Source organism: Etheostoma cragini, chromosome 6 (genome assembly GCF_013103735.1).
Source record: "Etheostoma cragini isolate CJK2018 chromosome 6, CSU_Ecrag_1.0, whole genome shotgun sequence".
Classification (NCBI taxonomy): Eukaryota; Metazoa; Chordata; class Actinopteri; order Perciformes; family Percidae; genus Etheostoma; species Etheostoma cragini.
In genome coordinates, this window is record NC_048412.1 from 10,449,788 (window position 1) to 10,470,806 (window position 21,019).

Consider the following 21,019-nt stretch of genomic DNA (forward strand, 5'->3'; position numbering starts at 1 on the left):
TAAACAAAATGAGCCTTTGGAACATTGGATGAATGGTTGCTGATAATGGGAAATGTAGATATTGCATTAAAGATCAGCGACGCACCCAGATCAGCTGGTATCCTGTCTATAATGGAGTGAAATGGAAATTTGTAAGTGACCCCAAACTTTTGACCGGTAGTGTACATGTTCCTTATTTATGGTTTAACTTCTTCACAAAATGTGGCTTGAAGTCATCTTATAAAGCCTGTTCACCACACTGTTTGTCTGAGTATGTGTGACTCCACAACTATATTTAATACATCTAACATGCAATCTAACAGAAACTATGACCGCAGCCAATGACATATGTTGTGTTATTTTAATTACAGCCACAAACGTCTCACTCTCACACTAAAGATGGATTATTTGTTAAGGCATTTAACGTTAAAGTTCTTTTTCAAATGATAATGTCATAGTTTTGGAATTATTTTGACACCTGTAGATTATAATCTGCACCACTACATGTGTTGGTTTGGAGGTTATTTATTATGTTCCTTCTATGGAATTTCTAAAGGAGATTTTCCTGTTCCTTTTTAATCTTTTGACTCCATTTGGCTAAACTGTTTCCCACCAACATGAACACCCACTTCTTGAGTCCTTTTAATTTTCTCTGAATGAGGAGCAGGCCAGTTGGCATAACACCAGTTGCCAGTTCATCTGCATGGCTGCAGCTTTGCTCACATGTCTGCTGCAGCAGCACCTCAGCCAGATAATGACTAGGTGATGTGGTTTTGTGAAATCTGATGACAGCTTGTACGAGCCAGTGTGTGCTGCTCACGCAGGGAGACTGTGCACATGCTGCCTAAGGTGATGGGGCAGACCGTGACTGTGTGGGTAGTGGAAACCCCCCCCCCCCCTCGCATTACTAGCTTCTCGTCCTACTCATTTTCACACCTCCATGTCCGCCCTCTATCATGTCATTCTTTATGCCTGTGTCTGCACTGGGCTCCTGCATGTGGTATGATTTGTGTTTTACAAAGGCAAATCAAAAAAAACAAAAACAAAAAGAATCTAGTAGTATGTTGTCTTGATCTGTCTCCACCATGCCTCTAACACACCACAGTTGTATATTGTAGGCTTTGTTGTTGCACCTGACAAGTACTACTGACCTGTAGGGAGCATCTTTTGTTGTTTTATTTCACCTGACGTGATTTTTCCTATTGCATTGATGATTCATGCCAGTACTTTCGCATGTCTTTTAGATTCAACCATTTAAACCACCCACATTGTTAATGAGCAACCACTTCTGACGTTGACATTGGCTGCTGTTATATTTTTGCTTTGATTTGCAGAAAGCTACTCGGATGTAAATTGAATTCATTTAGCCTGTTTCTGGATCCCCACACTCAACAAAAATTAGTTAAAAAACAAAAGTCATCTTTCCCAAATACTTCTACAAACGTTTTCACAATTGCTGTTTCATTAATTCATTTCATTATTCAGAAATATATCAATCTTGCTCAAATCCTGACATTTATGTTCTGTTTCAAGTAATTATGTATTAGAGGTTCACACCTTTTATCTTCCTCCAAAGGCCCATGTCTCCCTAAACGTTCGTGCCCCTAGCTTCTGCTTTCTACTAACTAGCAAACTACACTTCTGCATCTTTAAAAATAGCAAACATAGCAGCCTGAAGTAAAGGCGGCATCACACTTTTCTTTAGGAGGGCCTCTTCCGACATAAAGCTTGTCTCGTAGATCTGCCTTTGGTGCAGCTGCGATCAGAAAGGCAACCCTCTGCAGCTTCTATTAGTACCATGGGACAGGGATGAGGCGTTCGCTGATTAGATTAGTCGCACTGTTCTGCTTCTCCAAATTGGTTTTGCAGTTGGTTTTTCCACATCTGCATCCTGATGAAAGTGTCTGTGTGATAACCATACTGATGCCACTGATAAAGGTAATTACTGTATGATGTCAGTTGTCTGAAAGGGGACATAGGAGGGCAGCCTTTTTTTTTAAATTAAAACCTTGAGAAAGAGCTTGCTAACAAGGTGAAGACTCAGTCTTCCGCCTGCCTCTTATTGAAAAATGAATTACACTTTTCACACGCTCCCCATTTGAAAAGACCTGCAGTGACGGCTTTTTCTCACAATATACAGTACGTTTTCATATTTGATTGTCTTTATTTATGATAATAGAATTGTTTTTTTGTTTTGTTTTTAATACATTTTCAAATTTAGAATATTCGTTGACAGCCCTAGCAGGTGCTGGGCTGACTACAGAGCCAATGTGGACACTAGGCGACCACAGCTAGGAAACATTGGTTTCAGTTTGATAAAAGGCTGGAGACCTGTGTCCAGGTTCCTTCTTGTGGTGGAGTGCAAAGATGAGGCCCATCTTGGTTTGCTTGTGGCAACTTGTCTTCCTTTCTGGGCCTAAAACGTCGGATGTTAATATATTCGAAGCAAGTTCTATTCATACATTTATGTTTGAAGCTACTGTACATGATGACCGGTTCCTCTTTTCCTTCTAATTTCAACCTCTCTCTAACACCTTTCTTCTCTACCTCCCTCCAGCCTTCAACCGGTGCTGTAAAGACACAGGTTTCTTAATGGTCTTTAAGTGTCGAGAGGAGAATGCAGCACTGAAGGAATGTCTGACAATACAGTGAGTCTTTTGCAATTTCCTCTGCAACACTCAGCACTCGCACAGTAAGCTGCGTTATCGCACCAACACCTTCTGCACGGGCTAACCCACTCTGTCAGCCGCCCTCGCACTCTCAACTGTTGTCTATTAAGTCTGTCTCCTCAAAACCATATAATCACCATACAAATGAGTCATACAGGGATGTCTTAATTCTGTAAAATAAACACTGTACCTTCTGTCTTCCACCAGCTACAAGGACCCTGCGTTCTTCGAGCTGTGTAAGCAGGAGTACATCCAAGAAAAACTGGAGTTTGAGAGGACAGGGGTCCCAACAAAGAACAGGAAACAAAAAGTCCCAACTAGCATGTAATGAATCACATGACAACCAAATAGCTTTTGAAAGGCGAAGGTGCAGAGTGTGAGCCAGATCCAGTCCTACAAACCAAGAGTACATGGTCATCCGGCTGGGCTTTTAACTTTTAAAGGCACAAGCCGGTGTATTTAATGAAAACATGTGGAGTGACTAAAACTGGTTTGGTGTGCAAGAGTGGAATATAATTTAAAAAAATAAGCAAATTCTTTGTTCTGTATATTTTCAGAATGTTCTCCATCAGATGGCCAACATGATCTTGTTATCATCAGCATTTGCATTACATTTACCAATATGCTTATTGGTTGATAGAATATGTAGATGGGATCATACAGTCACCTCCTGTAGCCAAACCAGGAAGAGCTTCTTTAGTGCAGAGCTTTAGCTTCGGATGTGTACAGTCAAATTGTTCCATATCTGCCGAACACTTTGTTGTGTCTTTAGAAGGCCTCCTTTGTTAATTAAAACTAATTTCCAAATTACACTCATACTCTATATGTAGGAGACCTCTGACTAAGCAATGCACTATATGTGGTGATGTGACATATGTAATGAATTGTGACATTGTAAATAAAAACGTGTTCAGTAGCAGTACAGTGTATCAGTGGTAAATGAGACCAAACATGAAATGTTCATGAATGCATTTTGTTCCAGATAAAACTTTCACATCCTCTGTTTTATTCAATCAAACATGACGATGTAAGTATATCATAGAGAGCTGGATAGTTGAAAAATTCAATTTAAATTCAGTGCATTTTGAAAGGTAGCTGGTAAATTAAGAATTTTGATTGCTCCTTTATTAGCATTAATTGGCACAGCTGGGGTTAAAAGGAGTTTTTGAGACAGTCAGACCGCTCTAACACGACAGTCTGGAACTAAATTAACGTCTTAATATGAATTATGTTATCGGTTATAATCGGTTGTTTATTTTTAATTTAGTATATTTAAAAAAAGTACAAAAATAAAATTTTGGTTCAGGTTCTGTCCCATTACAACAACTTGACCTTATGGTGTCTTTGTTGGGCTTTCAAATGAGACTGACTGTTCGGTCCATCTGTCTCAGACGTTCTGCGTTTTGGATCTGTAATCTCGAGGAACCGACGATGGCACATAATGAGTAGAAGAGTCAGTGAGTTCCTGTAATGGGGTATCCTTTTTTTATATAACAAAGTGGATTTATCTCTTGGTATGGTCAATATTTTTTCTGTTCGCTTTGGTGACGGCTGAATCACTGTTGTAATCCGTGGATGTGACGAGGCAGGTGACAGGTTGGTTGCTTACATTATGCGATTATTGCAAGCACATCAGTATCCAGCACTTGTCAACAAGACAATATTATATTCTTATTTAAAGGAGAATTCCGGTCAATTTTAACACAGCTCTGTTGTTCGTAAATTTGGAGTGCAGTCAGTAGAGTGAAAAACGGAAGCAATCGGTGCTGCCTACATCGTGTTATCCTCCTGAAGAGTTAGTCACATTTCTGGTTTAAACTGTAAATGCCAAAGCGTCCAGTTTGATTAAATTAAACCACAGAAATTAACGGAGTAGAAACACAGCCACTTCCTTATCCTTCGTTTAATTGATCATATTTACAAACAGTCTGAAGTGCAGTAAATCTAAAATATAATTCATATCTACTGTACATTGCATTTTGGTTTGCAAATAGTTTACAGAAGTATGAAACTACTGCTGTAAAATAACATTTCTTAAAAATTAATATTAAGACCACAGTTTGGAAACAGACTGAAGAAAATGGAAAAACAAAAAAGTATTTTCAACACCCAAGGGCCTTTGTGCTTTATGCACTTAATTGTCCAGTCACAGCTCACATTTCTTCAAGTTCATAGACTTGTAGTCTCGCAGCCATCGCAGAAAGCTCTTATACACATCAGAACAGGGCGGGGCAGAAAAACAACAGAGTCTATGGTTTGGAGTGCAAAACCGCGTTTGGCAGAGTTCCGAAGCCCACCATATACTTTTATACAGATATGCACATTCTTCCCTCTGGGAATCTTTGTATTCTACGCATACTTGTGTTTTATTTTGTACATCAGTCAGTTGTTTATAATCATGTGACTTAAAAAGAGAATTCAAAGAGAAACTACGCCCTCACACAACAACCTGCCTCATACTGCAAAACAGGTGTACCATAGATTAACATCAGCACAGTACACAGTTCAGATACATTTTCTATAAATCAAAATCTCTGCAAACCGAGGTTTCCAACTTAATCAAGGTTTAAAATACATAAGTGTGTGAAGCCGCCTCCACGAGTCCTTCACTTTTAAAAACATCCAACAATGCGCAGCCTTACATCTTACACGTCCCTTTACAACTGCGAAAAGAAAACAACACAAGCGATATTGTCTGATGGTAGCTCTGAGAGATTGAAATATGTGATAACAGGCCCATTAAAGGAGGCTTGCTTGAGCTGTGAAGTCTCCACGGAAGTCGTGAACAGCAAAACATTTTTAAATTGAAATAATTTGCTACTCCCTACGCAATATCCTTAAAAATCCAAATACTGTAAGTGCATTCTCAAAAATGTTTTGGTAAGCATTGGTAAATTGACAGCTTGATTTGATATAGACCTTTTTCACGGCAGACATTTTGACTTGTCACAGTAGGAAAAGCACAGCTGAACTTGATAACCTTAACAAAGTGTCCCAGTATGCTATTTCAGTGAGTCAGCATGCACAGTACCAGGGCCTCTCCGAAGTGGAATGCAGCCATCATGGATGGTTTTGAATACACCTGTGCTTTTCCCACTATGACATCTCAACATGTCTGCCGTGAAAAAGCTCTATTGATCCATAAGGACTTAACAAAAATAACAATTTTAAGGGGAAAAAAAGGATGCCATTTGGTAGCTGTTATAATTTGGAACAAATAATCTGATTATCCTACAGTTACTCTATGTTCTTTATCACAGTACAAAAACAATCACATCAAGTCCTCAGACCTACTTCTCTCCTCCACATGATCATGAGACATCCATGGGACTACATACCTTTTATACTTTACAGCGATCAAATGTAAAAAGACTTGCATTGGACAGTACAGTTTTACAAATTCTAGTACAATGCTGTGGCCCCAGTGATCACTGGCCGCAGGGAATGGAGAAAGAGGCCCTTTGAGCCCTATTAGGATAAATATGACGATATACAGATACAGGCTGGCGAAAGATGCCCACACACTGATCTGCACACACAGGCACACTCTGTTGGATGTGTGTATATGCACACAGAAGTACAACTGCTTGTATGCATGCTTGCACACACTTATGCATGTGCATACAAGGACACATACACACAGACAAACAATTCTGCTCATCAAACGTTCCTCTGCAAAGTCCGATATGTTCACCGATGCGGTGTGCAGAGATAACAGAGTAATGAGTTTACCGAGTCTTTACCTCCAAAAAAAGGCCTCCTCTGGCCTCAATTAGCCCCCACAACGAGCAGGTCCAGTGCATTCCAGCCCAGAGGAGTGGTCTTATCAACTTAAGGCAGGTTAGGTGGTAGCTATGTGGCAGGGTTGGAGAGTCCATTCGTTCATCCATTCATTTATTTTCCATTCAATTACACATTATTTAATCATCTATTCTCCCACCGAAGTTTCCCCTCAATAGGGCTTGGCCCACTCGGCATTGGGGGGGCTCCTGGGACTGCAGTTTCCAATTGAGGACGAGGAGTTGGATGCAGTGGAGTGTCCCTCCCAGAACATGGCGTCACTGGGTTTGGGGGGGCTGGGGAAGGAGCGCGAGCTGTCATCCAGGGAGGCTTGGTTCAGGGGGGGCGGGGGCAGGACGACCGAGCAGGTGTCGCTGCCAACCAGAGCCTCCCCTGAACAGCTCTGGGAGGGCCAGATCCCGTTGTACCAGCAGTCCTCCCTCAGGCTGTCCGGCAGCACGGTGCCTGACGGGCCGCCGACAGGGGGGCAGGGGCGGCCGGAGCACGAGGGGAGTGGGGGGGCACTAGGGGGGCGAGGCACTGACGCCCGAGGAACTGCGTGGTGGTTGTTCTTTTCCACGTCGTCCAGACACTGGACTGGAACTGTGGAGGCAGCTAGAGACAGACAAAGGGGTGGGACGGTAGGAAAGGGAGGAAAGATGAGAGCAAAAGGCAAATAAAGTTGCTTATGAGTCCTGCTAATGTTTGCATTGGAATTCCAAGAAATTCAAAGCAATATTTTGACTATCCTTCCAATTGGTAATGCTAATACTAATTTCACTGTGATGATATGGGGACATTTCATCAAGGAGAAACCACACAACCTGTCCATTGCCAAAAGGTGACACCGCTCTGTCAGAATTTTTACTTATTCTTTGATCATATATTCCTAATTCATGTTTAAAAAAAACTATATTTTATTTAGACAAAGTTATTGTATGGTTGAAAAGATAGAATGAAAACAAAAGCTTTTCACTACCTTAATATTTGGCATACAGTTCAATTTGAGTGCACTTCAACTGCAACTGTAAACACATTGATAGAGCAGAGAAGATTATGGGTATGATATATTTAAAGGTAATTCAAAGCAATGTATTCTTTATGTCTGAAGCGTTGATCATTGGCATTAAATTCTGAATTTTGTAGACATGTGTGCATTATTAAAAGCTATAGGTCAGAAATAGATATCACTTTACATTTACTTCTCAACTTATAGTTCATTTCTACATCCATAATACGTAGACAGAAACAATAAGTGACAGTCGAGGACAACTTAGATTTGGTTAGACAGATGAAATTCATTTTATTCAATTTTTCTTTGTAAAAAGGTGGTGAGGTGTGTATTAGAGCTACAACTGATGATTATTTTCATTGTCCATTATTCTGCTGATTACAAGTAGACATTAGAGGATGTCTATAAATGACGTCCTCTAATGTCTTGTTTTGGCCACAACTCCAAACTTTCAGTTTACCGTCATATAGGAGTGAAAAAACTAGAAAACATTCCCATTTAAGAAGCTAAAATCAGAGATTGTTTTATCCTTTTTTTCATAAAAAAAGACTAAAACCGATTTATCTATTAGGAAAATAGTTGCTGATTAATTTGCTAGTTGATGAATTGAATAATCTTTGCAGCTCTAGTGTGTATGATTTGTTCTTCTCACTAGTGGTTGTCTGTGATATCAAGTTGGCAACATAAATGAAGCCATCGTCTCTTCTTTTCTTTTTTTTAACAGCTGGAAGAGCTTTCATATTGTATTTGGCACCACCGTCGCACCTCTTTACTTATTTACACATGGATTAAACTTAGGTTTCTAAAGAGATTTAAGAATCCCAAGGTGCGTTCGACAAGGCTTTTTGATCCCTGACTAGTTAATAGGCCTCATCGTGTAAAAACCCAGAAGTGACGTAAAATCTTATGCCATGTAGCAGGCATACATATCGTCCAATAAAACCTCTGCACCATGTAAATATCCAAAATAATAATAAGGCGTTTGTTCATCAGAACAAATCAAACAGACCTCTATGCAAAAACTGAGCCACGCTTTTATTCCATACAAAGTATACCCATATACAAATCACATGTCCTAATCTCACACAGAAACACACATATATACACACATGATTATGTTGCCTTCAAAAACATTTTGAGAAAATAGAGTTTCAATGAGTTTCTCCTCCCTCTTTTGTATCTACATCTCTCCATCCACACATCATCCCTCCCTTCCTCCCGCTACTCTTCCATGAGAAGGTCTCCTGAGTCTAAGATTTGAATAAAAATTGATTCCAAAGGACGAACATTAGAAGAATACAGATGCAAAATATAACAGAATAAATACATACAACCCCCCCTCCATTCATCTCTACCACTCCTACTTTCATTTTTTCTTCCATCTGTCTCATCTAAATTACAGGATTACCCTGTTATTCAGTGGAATAAATAGCCCAAGATTTATTTTCTTGCCATATTTCATTCTAATTTTCACCTCCTAGTCTCCTCTTCTGACACTCCGAGGGAATCGACAACAGAGGTAATCTCTCCTAGGGTAGAATTCATCATCACAGAGGGAGAGGCCGAACAGACTATTTTATTATGTCCTTTATCAAAATGTTTGAGTACTTTGATAATATCCACAGTCTTATCACACCCTTATACAAATTGCAACAAGGAGAAGCAGGGAAAAAAAACTCTCAGTAAGTAGCCATAGCCTTAACAGAAGAGAGGCAGTAGTAACCCTCATGTTGTGTATGATGTTACACATTAGTTCCTGTGTAGAGAAGCAAGGCTTGAATTCCAGCCACTATGCCTGAAGGGCACATAAAACTGACACTCAGGTCAAAGACCCATTTTCAAATGTCTGATATGTCAAATGTCTGGCTGTGAAAAAACTTAGTGTTGTTATACAATCTGTAACTATAGTTTTTAACTTATCATTCAGTTTCCGGTCTAGTCCAGCATTACTACTACTACTGCTTGCATTTCTGCCACTTTCCGTATTATGTTAAGATAGAACACATTGTGTGTTGAATTTTAAACAAATGAAAGGAAATCATTTCTAACATTATTTTATTGAACATTGCAATGAATATAAAAGGCACCACTAAAAAAGGAATGAAAGTTACATTTTAAGTATCTTTGAGTATCTTTCACGATATGTCGCAGCCATTCGCGGTGCGTATATTGCGCCAGTGGATGATAAAAAAGATATATTGTGCAGCCGTAATCGTTATGTCACTAAAACTTTTCACATTAAAAGCTTTATAAAAGACTAGTTTTACTTTCTACTTTAAAGTGGGGTACAGACAGCTTCTCTAGAGATGGGAGCCTCTCAAAGTCTCGAGTATAATCAGGTTGAAATCAGAGGTACAGCAGACCCAATACAGAGAGGCCAAAGTACAGGTTGAGTGACTTTTATGAATATAGCACTAGTATGTGCAAAGTTTACAAAGATAAATATATTTTACAGCAGAAAAAAACATCCTGTTTCATAAAGGAAATTGTCTAAAACCAAATTAAACAATTACCTGGGCCCTTAAAGTAAAAGCAGAATTTGTTTTACTAGTCTGGAAGACATCCATAACCTGGATAAAGATTTCAAATTGCTATGAGGGCGTATAGGAAACACAGGATGCTCTCCGTGCTGTGAATACTGGAGCTGAGGAGGTGTGAAAAGGCAGAAGGGGAGCAGTGCTGTTGGATTATCACATATACTGACACGAGCACAGAAATTAGGAATTTACTGATTTGTAAAACATACAGCAACAAATGGCACAACCGTGAGTGCACCCACATGTTAGAGTGTGTGTGTGTCTTTCTTACCTTGTCTTGTCTCACTGTCGAGTGGCCTGAGTTTCCTAATCAGGGCCGTTTGGTGCTTCAGCTCTGAATGGAGACGAGTGACCTCGCAGCACAAAGACTCGTATGTCTGCTGAATGCTCCTTTCCCTGCAGGAGAAAAATATTTTGTTTAAATGCTCATATTATGCTCATTTTCATAATTGTATTTCGATGTTGTACCAGAACAGGATTATTTGATTTCATTTTCAAAAAACAAACATGTTTTTGTTGTACTGCACATTGCTGCAGCTCCTCTTTTCACCCTGTGTGTTGAGCTCTCCGTTTTAGCTACAGAGTGAGACATCTCACTTCTGTTCCATCTTTGTTGGGAGTCACACATTTGCAATACCTAGGTCAGCTAGCTTGTCAGTTGCGAGTATGCGGTCGTGCCGTGCTAGCAGCTATGCGGGCATTATAACATGTTACAAAGGGACAAACGTTTGTCACGGAAGTAAAGCCTGGACTACAACAGAGCTGTTTGGAGCTGTTAGTGAACAGTGTTTCCTGTTGGAGATGGTCAGTCTCTTTGGGGTTGACAGGGCTCCACATTAAGGCTTGTCCACATGTCCGGGACAAGTGCATTTTTTGTAGGGAAAGTAGAAGAGAAATTTACTTGCCCCACTGGACAAGTTAAAACTCAAACAAAATAAAAAGCCATGTTATGCTATCCTATGTTACAGATTTGAAACAAATAAATTTTTTTCCCACAATCCGGGACAACAGATGGCTACCATAAGACCTGGCGGCGGCCCAGCAAGCTGTTCATTCTCTGTAAGTGATGCAGCTTAGAAGCATGGCGGAACCATCAAGCCAGCCAGCGGGTGTTAGCTGGCTAAAGTTAGCTTGCTAATTCTGCCTTAACGTTAACCCGTCGCCACATCGTTCACAGAAAATGAGCCAAATACAGATGTTGCCCTTGGCGATAGCAGTGTGCTTTGTGTGGATTAAGCATGACGTTAATGTGACTCTTTAGCGACTAGCTCTCTGCCTCGTAACGTTACCACTCCACTGCTCGTTTGTCAGTTTGTTTGTCCATCAGATATTGTATAAACCTCAGCGCAGCAACTTGCCGGACTAAATATCAGCTAATAATCAACTGTAAAGTAGCTACACCTTTTAAAGGATCCTATGGTAAATCAAAAAAAAAGTTAGCACCAACATCTAGTGGCTAGATCCATTTGGATGTCTACAAAACTCTTTTAGATATAGTATAAGTTCAAATTATCCCTACCTCTGGTGATACACTGCACACCTGCGTACCAAGTATTACCTTGTATCATGTTGTCTGGGGATCCTTTTTTCTCATTGAAGGGGAAATCTTTACTTGGGACACATTTGTTTCTACTGTTTCAACTGAATTGTATTCATGTTGATAGTGTTTGGATGCTTTCACCGGTTTGTTAGAATTCTGCATTAACAAAACACTACATAACATTATAAAATGTAAACGGTGTCCTTTACCCGGACAAGGGACTTTTGTGCATGGACAAGTGAAACGTAAATGTAGGTGTCCAAAGGACAAGTGCCTAAAAAAGTTAATGTCAAACCCTGGGTGGACTTTGAGCTTTTTTACTTTGTAAATAGTATGTAAATAATAATATGAATTAATAAATAATATGAGCACTTTAGGAGATTTCTGCGTTTCTAGGCAGCCTGTGTTGGTAGAAACATCCAACTGTTAGAACAGATCTTGCGTGGTGCTTATCACAAGCTGTGTGGCATACTGCAGCTCAGTTTCACTCGAAATATCACACACTTAAATATCATTGGTATTACTGTACTTAGTCTAAAAAGGAGGGCATTTTTTGCAATTACCTATGGAACAATGTTAAACTGGCAAGACTTTAGATTTGGTTGCCGTTTGTAAGATTTATTATTATAGCATTTACAGAAATTCCTAAAGAGGCTTGTTTCTTTGTGATAACTGCAATTCGTCTATGCTGATGTGTTTAACTAAACCAAATGGGCTGATTTAAAACCACAGGAGTTTCACAGCAACATAAGGCACATTTACGCTGTATTTCAGAGACTTGCAAAGGAAAAACACTTCCCTACACTAACAATGATTCCCTTTTGACACACAAAACAAACAAACCGTGTTGATGGATGAAATGCTGAACCACCCAGATGAATCAGCTGCAGTACAAAAAAATGAGTTTTAAAAGGGAAAACCGACCAACTGTCCTATCCAAAACTTATGGAAAGATGCAAAACGTAATAACACTTAGAGTCAACTTCAAACACCTGTCTGAAATATAAGAAGACAAAAACAACAAAGAAAAACTCAGGAAAAACTCAACATCTGAAAATCGTTGTCACATGAAACAATTAAAATGCACGATGCATGCACCACAAATAGAAATTTCTCCATGAACTGTAAGGTAATGCTAATTAAAAGGAGATTATCATCACTGAAACAGTAGGTAGGCGTAGGGCGATTCCATATGCTATAGACCCTGTACACATCAAAACAATGAAGTGCAAATATGAACTTTTTGCAATGGCAAGTGTTAAGGGTTAAGTTGGTGGTGAACATGTTAACAGTTCAAGTACTTCTGAGTTTATATGCATATCATAGGCTGTTATGAGTTCAAATGTATAAAGCTGCACCCTCCTCTAGTGGCCAAAAGGGAGAATTACAACACCAGACAGACACCATGCGGTGTACAACCATGCACCTATCTAACCTGTGAAGTCTCTTTCGTGCCATTTGTCCTAAATTTGCTTCTTGTATCCATCTTGTAACTTTTGTTACAAATGTTTACAAGTGCTATTTTAGCTTGAATACATGAACACCACAAACTATGTTTATACTTATTTTCCAGGAATCAAGGATGTTGAATCAATTCAACATGTACTTTTGATGTAAAACCCTTCATTTGAAGTCATATGTGTTGCATTTGCGGTCGAAAACATAGATTGTAAATGTTTTCCATGTGTTGCATTTAAGTGCCCGTGGAACGCATTGCATTCACAAGCTGTCGGATAACAAAAAAAAAAAAATCAAACAGGGACATTTTCAAAGGACAACGTGCATTTTGCAGCTTTCTGTATTAAAAAGATTGCTCCTTTAGTTAGTTTAGTTACTGCAGTTAACTTTGAGGTATCTGGAGTTTTTATTAGGGTCAACAAATTCTAACTGAGAAGCTGCATTAGAAGCAAATGCATTTTAAATCAAGAAAAACAATAATGCACACTTTATTTCTCTAAAGTTTATACTGATGGTTGCTTATGATGACTATCACCAACTGAAGGATCATGTTATTTACCACCGCCACAGTAATTAGTAATAATGAGGGTAAGGCACAGTTTGTGTTAAATATCTATTCTGGTTATTTACCTTTGTACTAATGTTTTGTTTTATGTTTGTACTGATATTCAGAAAACACAATACCTTGTATTGTACTTTGTGTCACAGGTCTGGTCCAAGTCTGGTCCGTTAAGGCCAAGGGGTTCCTCCTAAAACAGAGTTGGGTTATGAAAAATAGAGAGTGGAGGTGGTGTCTGAAGCTGTATTTAGTATTTTTCAGGTTTTCATTATAGCATAACTCCTACGTTCCCCTTCAACCCATACTCCCTTTTCTGTTTGTTTTTCTCTTTCGTCCTTCAGTAATTGTTTTTCCGGTTTGAGTTCACCCCAATCCGTTGTTCTAAGTCCCAGTTCTCTCCACTACTCCGTTTCCCAGTGTCCCACTGTCTTGCTCTGCCCTAACAGCTCTCCTTTGCACTTTTCCTGTCCTCTATATACGACGCATCTCTCCAATAATCCCTCTTATCTTATCCTTTTTTTATGATCCTTACCTTTCTTTTCAACTCCTTCTTCCCACCTTCACTTACCCCACTTCTCTCCAGCAGCCGGCTGTTTTCCAGTGTCACCCTCTCCAGCTCCTCCTGCAGTTTGTGGATCTTTAGCTCAGTGCTGACCCTGTCCACCTGCCAGTAGTCCTGAGGGCTGTTCAGGCTCTTCATCACTGGACACACACACACACACACACACACACATTACAAAAACATGTGCTAAGTGTTAATGTTTTCCATTTGGTAGAAAAGAGACATTAACGATGGGGACTTTTGCTGTATAATAATTGTATTTACAATGATTCAGTTACTTGGTAATGTAGTTTAATACAGAGCAATACACTTTAATATGTAAAGCTAATACATAGTTTTACACAATGTTGGGTTTAGAATCTCTGTAATTAAAAGTAGAAATACAGGAATGTAACAAATATTCTATTACAAGTAAAAGTCCTGCATTCCAATTTTATTTGAGTACAAATATAGAAGTATAATCAGCAAAGTGTACAAAAATAAATGCACTTTATATTCATATGCAAGAGTACCACACACACACACACACACACACACACACACACACACACACACACACACACACACACGATTACTTCGATGTTGTAGCTAGTCAAAGTAGAGCTAATTTGACCTAATTTTTATGTGTTTGGTTAGTTAAATCTACAAAAAGCATCATATTCTATCAGTTTATCACAGGTTTTATATGTAAAATACTGACTTGAAAGGTCCCTAGTAACTACAGTACAGCTGTCACATAAATAAAGTACAGTAGTACCCTCTAAAATGTAGTGTAATAAAAGTATCCAGCAGTGTAAAAAGGAATTACTCAATTACAAGTATCTCAAGAAGATTGTAATTACGTACAGTACTTGATATGTTTCTCTGATATTTTCAGCAGATGTATATTACATTGCTTATTGGTAATGTGTGTTGGTTGTAGTAATGAGTGTTTAACCTCCATATTTATTTTGGTACTGACTAAATTGTGTCCATAGCAACAAGTACCGAATCCTGGCAGTAAATGTGTAGTTGATACATCTTGGGGAAACTCATTTTTTCTTTTCTTTTTGATGTTTGTGTACTTGAATGTAATTAACCACTTTTCACCCCTGGTACACTTGAATTTTTTAAACAGTAGCAGTTTTTAAAATATAAATGTATAATAGTCATCGCACTTAAAGTGCTCATATTATGCTTTTTGGCCTTTTCCCTTTATTGTGTTATATATCTTTTTTGTGCATGTTATACAGAGAGCTCAACACCCAGTGTGAAAAGAAAAAAAAACATTCTGTCTTTTGAAAATTAAATCAGATAAACCTATTTTGATAAAACCTCTAAATACAATTATTAACCTGAAAATGAGCATAATGTGAGCACTAAGTTAGAAGATTTTGTTCCATTTTCTTGTGTGTTATGTGTTTTGTCCGAACACTAAATGAATCCCATTGTTCACAGTCTTTAAAGCAGCGTTCGGCTGTTAGATGAGTAGTAAAACCCTGTGTGCTCTACCTGTACCTTGGCTGGTCTCCATCTCCGTCTTCAGCTGAAGCAGCTCCAACTCTTTGGCCTGGAGCTGCTCCGTCAGCAACCTCTCACTATCACTCTTCTCCTTTTTCTGTAAGAAACAACAGGAGGCAGGGAGTTAGAGGGCTAAGATCGGCGCTGTATTTATGTATAAGCTTGGTGTTTCTACTTAGGATTTTAAAACAAAAATATAGCTGAAGAATTCATTACAAAAATGGTTTTCTCCTTAGACAGTACCTAAACACATGCAGTGTTTTCAGGTTTGGGAACATACTTGATCTTTTGTGCCAGGCTCTAGTCAGTTTGAGGAAAATTCAATCAGTAAACGCACCAGTTTGTTAAGCTCCATCTGCAGGTCCTCCTTCTCTATATAGATACCTCGGTAAGCACTGAAGGCCTTGTTCACGTACTGGGGACCCTCTGATGGAGGAGCCTCTGGCCTGAAGAGCTACAGAGGAGATAGATAAAACACATGGAGAAGAGGGGGGGAGATCAATTTCATTTAGGTCACATCTCTGTGGTCGGTTACTTTCCTCCCACCACATCCTATCTTGATGGGCCAAATGCTGCAGCAGAGAAAACTAAAGCTGATAAGAAATCCGACACTTCTAGAGAAGCCACTCTGCCCACATGTTTACTTTGACTGCTAGGACCCTTCCTGTTTAAATAGCTCTCTCCTTATTGTACTCCATTCTTTTTTCTATTTTTATTTTTAAATCCAATTTCAGGAGCCAAGTGTAGTGCTCCAAAACATTGTTTGGCAATACCATACTTTTCCAGACCCCCCCTCTCTGTTTTTAGACGGAGCTGATTTATTTCTCATTGTTTCATAGCTTTGACTATATGCCAAAAATATTAATGATGCTGGCACGCAGACTCCCTCAGAGGCAAATATTTTGCTGTTGAATCTGCTGACTTTTTCTAAACTTTCTCTGACTATTTTGTGTTTGTCCATAATTCTGATGTCCAGGAAAAAGACTGTTTTCATTTCTAAACCATCTGGATAAGCAGTGTGTTCGTTTACGTCCTTCTCCTCATGCAATTATCTCTATCTTCTCCTTGCCTCTCTCCCAACATTTGAACCAATTCCTTTACATCTATACCTTATCCTCCAGCTGCTTAACCCTCTTCCTCAGTAAGGTATTCTCTCGCTCGGTGTCTCTCAGCCTCTTCTTGATGTCCTCATAGGCCGTGACCAGGGCAAAGTGGGAAGCAACCGATTCATCGCCGGCACACACCGATACAGGACTCTCGCCAGCACCGGTGTAGGCCGTCTCATGTTTAAGAATGCAAATGTCATCATCCACTGCCAGGGGCTCCATGCCTGCACAGGCCTACTCTGTAGCAGATAGAAGACCTGGGGATCACATGAAGAGTTTTCATTGTCAAGGTGATACATCTCTGTTGTCTCTGTAGTGCCGTAACTTTTTTTGGTTGATGAGACTTGCTGCGAGAATCGTACAATGCATCACTTTCTGCGTGTAAGAGACGTTTACAAAAGGAAAAAGCTGCTAGAGGTGAAGTGTTTAATAACTTAGAACAACTAAATAAAGGAGATTCAAGTTAAATTGGATCATATTCAGCATCGGAGATGACATGGAGGAGGACTTGTGGTCGGCACCATGGGGCTTCTGGAAAACATTGATCATATCTCAGAAGAAACTGGTTGGTTGTAGCAGTAGGGACCAAACCTTTGTAAAAGGTATGTAAAGACAAAGTTTAGCACAATGCTTAATGTTCATATACATTGTTGGTCTGGACATAGGCAGAGTTTCAGCTCACATTTGATGGGATTTACACATTGTAGACATTTTCGTTTCAAATGTCCTAACCCTAAAGTGGAGATGAAATGAAAAATATATTTTTTTACCCTTATAGATCACATCCCGTAATACTGCGCACCTATTTTCCAATATACCGTATGCCAAACCATACAAAAACCTTTTTGTATTTTTATCAAAAATCATGTTTTCTAACTGTAAAGCAAAACATTGTTTGTACTATGTAAGATATTACCAACCAATAATACAGTGACATCTGCCTGTCAATCAATCTTCAACAGAGCTAATATTCATAACCAGATTCAACAGCAGATGTGACTAATTATATATATATATATAGAGAGAGAGAGAGAGAGAGAGAGAGAGAGAGAGAGAGAGAGAGAGAGAGAGAGAGAGAGAGAGAGAGAGAGAGAGAGAGAGAGAGAGAGAGAGAGAGAGAGAGAGAGAGAGAGAGAGAGAGAGAGAGATGTAATGGCAATGACACCATTTCACAAAGTCTATGGTTTAACATTCTTTCACACACAGACCTTGCCGATTTTTACTGGCAAGTAACCTAGTTGTTAATGCAATTGTATTGGTAGCTGCTCAGGTTTTGGCTCGACAGATGTGTTTTGCTTCATCATTACTTCATGCAAGAGTTTTGGCAAAAGGTCTAGAGTTGATAATGTATGTGCGTCTACACTGTTGCATCAGGCACACCTTACATACATGACATCTTTCTTGTGCACAGTTGACTCAGCCTCCACCAAACTTTAGTCCTGTGGCTTATGCTATTTTAACAGTCTGTTTGACATTTATTATTAGTTTATTTTAAATATGAATATAAAAGATGAGCTGGGTGAAAACATCAGCATGTGCAGTGGGTTAAATTTATGATATCTTGGACATTTGTATCCCCTGTAGGATCCATGACCGCTTCCCATTTAATAACATACCGTGCATTCAAAACCACAGTATCTGTGGGAAAATATGTTCTAACGAGTTAAATACAAAAAGGTCAAATTTGATTGTAAAGATGTACAGAGGGGAAAGAGTTTAACAGTGAGCTTTTGTTACAGACCTGTGTTGTGGTCATTTTGTAATCCCACTCTGACAGACAAAAAAAAACATGCAGTATTCTCACACTTTTAATGCTCAGAGCACGGTACACAAGACAAAGGTTAATTTGTAATATGCACACTGATGGGAAGCTGGTTTCTCTTTCTTCGTCCTTGGTCCTCTGGTTAGGGTTGATTCTTTCAGTTATTGTAAAGAAAAAAAGGGCTCATTAGCCAGAGGTCAGGATCTGTTGACACAGGTGGACACATATTTCCTTTACACCTGTGATATATACCGAGGGACTCTCAGCAAGAATGTAAGCAGTCCAGTCAAACTGCCTGGGCAGACATAGTGGTAGCTAGCCTAAAACTACCACCCTCCTTAATACTTTCTGTTTAGAGTAGCTCGGCAGCAGAGACAGTGCAGCTAACGCTAGTGGATGATGTCAGCGTGCAATGATGCAGCAAACACTAGAAGCCACGTTTTTAACACTGATGGTCGAAGCTTTTAGAAAAATAAGTCTCAGGAGAATAACTGCACACGCACTAAGGTCCATGCCATTGATACAAACCAAGTAAAACAAAAACGCAAAGCCGCTTGCTTTAAAGGACGACTACAGAAAATGAAACCGAAATCGACCCCAGCAAGTCAAAACCAAAGTCAACGTGAATCCAAAACAAAGCACGGATAGCAACGTCATTTCGTTAGACTTCCCTCAATACAATATGAGAGCTAACGACTAACAGGATAATATTCAGCAACGAAGAGACCTTATTTAGTTCAAAGAGGCATCAAAAGGCAACCATAATTGGGATGTAAACAGTATCTCGTTTGTATACGATGCTAACGATGGCGTTAGCTTCCGTGAGTCCTCTGTTGACATGACAAAACACATTGACATTAGTCCTGCAATATGTTTCAGGGTAGGGCTACGTAACACAGATACCAAACACTAACCATGTGAAACACACAATATGTATCAACAGATTCCGAGATTAAAATGATCGATCTGTTAATGATAACTATTAGCTAGCTCTTAGCTAACGTCTGCTGGCGAGGTGAAGCAAAAGCAGTCGGTTATTTTTCACTCTCGACTCTCACTAACCGTGTTAGATGTTGTCCTCAATTAGTTGTCAGTTGATCACACGGGATTAGCATTTATTTTTGAAAAAAGAAGACCTCTTTATCGCAGAAAAACAAAGAGACAAGGATGGACTCTCGCACAGTGCCAGAACTGACAGGTGAGGAAACAAAAACTTCCGGGAGTCATTTGACTAGTAAAGTCCTTTCAAAATAAATGCACGATGTAAAATATTAGTCATGGTTTTTTCAACTCATCGTCTACACGCACAACTACAAACTAATAATATTATTAGCAGACGATGAGTTGAATTAACGTGATTTAGTTGGACAGCGTGTAAAAGAAGAGTAAACTCTTCTGGATTAGAAACATTTCAGAAAAAGTAGGCTAATACCATAGACCATTAATATAAATATGTATGGTCTATGGCTAATACACTGGCTTTATTAGCTAAGCTAGCAACAATTTTAGAAAATTCAGTCAGTAGCCTAGCTAACGTTACAGAGTTGACAAATTGATCCACGGAAGAATGACATTACAGAAAGGTTCATGTCTAGACAGACGAGTTTTGGACCAAACTCTGTGGTGCATGAGCCTAACGTTACTCAATCAGCTAATGTTACATTTCACTAAGTAGCAATACACAAAAGAGTTTACACTGTCTGGTTTGGATCTGCCACCAAAAGGACAGGAGCAGACTACAAGGATTATGACTGCAGAAAAGATCATCAGTGCCAACTTGATTCATACTCTTCCAAAGTCAGGAATAGGGCAGAAAACATCACTGCAGAACCATCTCAATAGATAATACCCAGCAACACTGTCTCTAAACAGCACCTGTTTACTGGTTCCACTTATTATTTCAATTATTATTCATCATTCTCATTTCTCACTTATGATTTACTATTTCATTCTCATTCTTTATTCCAGAGCTGTTCATTCTGTTCGTATTGTATTGTAACATAACAACATAAAACTATTTATTCCAACATCCATTGCACTATATGCCCCACATTTAAAATAATAACTATCACAATTCACTCCCGCAAACTTTGCACTTCATTGCAATATTGCCTCTATATTGTTTCTGTTTATAGTATGTATATCAGTGTGTTTTATATGTACGCGCATTGTGAGCAACGATGTTCCAAAGAAATCAACTACAGGACCTCGGGAAAACTTTCATGTAAGCATGCGCAGCAGGGCGACATGGGCAGGTGCAGTCCATCGGGTCTGCTCCGTGGATGTATTAAGAGAACTAGTTATGTTTTGAGCACTCTCATTGGAATGAACGGCGCTTCCTGCTGTATCCAGTTCTCTAGCTAATACATCCATGCATACAGCAGCAAATACTTTTCTTTCTTTCTTTAACTGTCTATGGCAAAGACACGTAGACTTTCGCGGGGTTTAGGGTTTAACCAGTCATGTGATATGAGTTCTACCCATAGACCGTATATATATTGATGGACAGAGCATCCGGTTCGGAAAAGTGCAACCACTGCGGAAGTAACTTAAAC

The 21,019-nt window shown here is 39.2% G+C and overlaps 3 protein-coding genes and 2 long non-coding RNA genes across 6 annotated transcripts in view; 3 read left to right on the top strand and 2 right to left on the bottom strand.

Annotated features, from left to right (window-relative positions):
• The window catches only part of cmc1 (C-x(9)-C motif containing 1), a 9,142-nt gene extending 5,575 nt beyond the window's left edge, over nucleotides 1-3,567 (top strand). Inside the window, exons 3-4 of the mRNA XM_034875288.1 lie at nucleotides 2,537-2,627; nucleotides 2,856-3,567. Coding sequence (XP_034731179.1) covers nucleotides 2,537-2,627; nucleotides 2,856-2,976 — 212 coding nt within the window. The 3' untranslated portion in view covers nucleotides 2,977-3,567. The remainder of the gene's footprint in view (nucleotides 1-2,536; nucleotides 2,628-2,855) is intronic.
• The window catches only part of LOC117946860, a 14,159-nt gene extending 8,388 nt beyond the window's left edge, over nucleotides 1-5,771 (bottom strand). The window contains exon 1 of the long non-coding RNA XR_004657112.1: nucleotides 5,436-5,771. This is a non-coding gene — a long non-coding RNA (uncharacterized LOC117946860). The remainder of the gene's footprint in view (nucleotides 1-5,435) is intronic.
• LOC117946861 overlaps nucleotides 1-10,013 on the top strand; it is a 22,787-nt gene extending 12,774 nt beyond the window's left edge. Inside the window, exon 3 of the long non-coding RNA XR_004657113.1 lies at nucleotides 9,702-10,013. This is a non-coding gene — a long non-coding RNA (uncharacterized LOC117946861). The remainder of the gene's footprint in view (nucleotides 1-9,701) is intronic.
• azi2 (5-azacytidine induced 2) lies at nucleotides 5,785-19,683 on the bottom strand. Of its 2 annotated transcripts, none has more exons than XM_034875287.1 (8): nucleotides 19,527-19,683; nucleotides 16,706-16,959; nucleotides 15,934-16,050; nucleotides 15,594-15,693; nucleotides 14,103-14,236; nucleotides 13,660-13,724; nucleotides 10,249-10,373; nucleotides 5,785-7,043 (listed from the first exon to the last, which is right to left on the bottom strand). In XM_034875287.1, exons 2-8 carry the CDS (start codon nucleotides 16,922-16,924, stop codon nucleotides 6,601-6,603), a joined length of 1,203 nt encoding a protein of 400 aa, XP_034731178.1. In that variant the 5' UTR covers nucleotides 16,925-16,959; nucleotides 19,527-19,683; the 3' UTR covers nucleotides 5,785-6,600. The 2 variants fall into 2 exon arrangements, with proteins under 2 accessions (XP_034731178.1, XP_034731177.1); XM_034875286.1 differs by having other exon boundaries at nucleotides 15,588-15,693.
• Nucleotides 19,427-21,019, top strand: part of LOC117946855 (RNA-binding motif, single-stranded-interacting protein 3-like) — a 173,818-nt gene continuing 172,225 nt past the window's right edge. The window contains exon 1 of the mRNA XM_034875282.1: nucleotides 19,427-19,662. The gene's annotated coding sequence lies outside the window, so the exon portion shown is untranslated. The remainder of the gene's footprint in view (nucleotides 19,663-21,019) is intronic.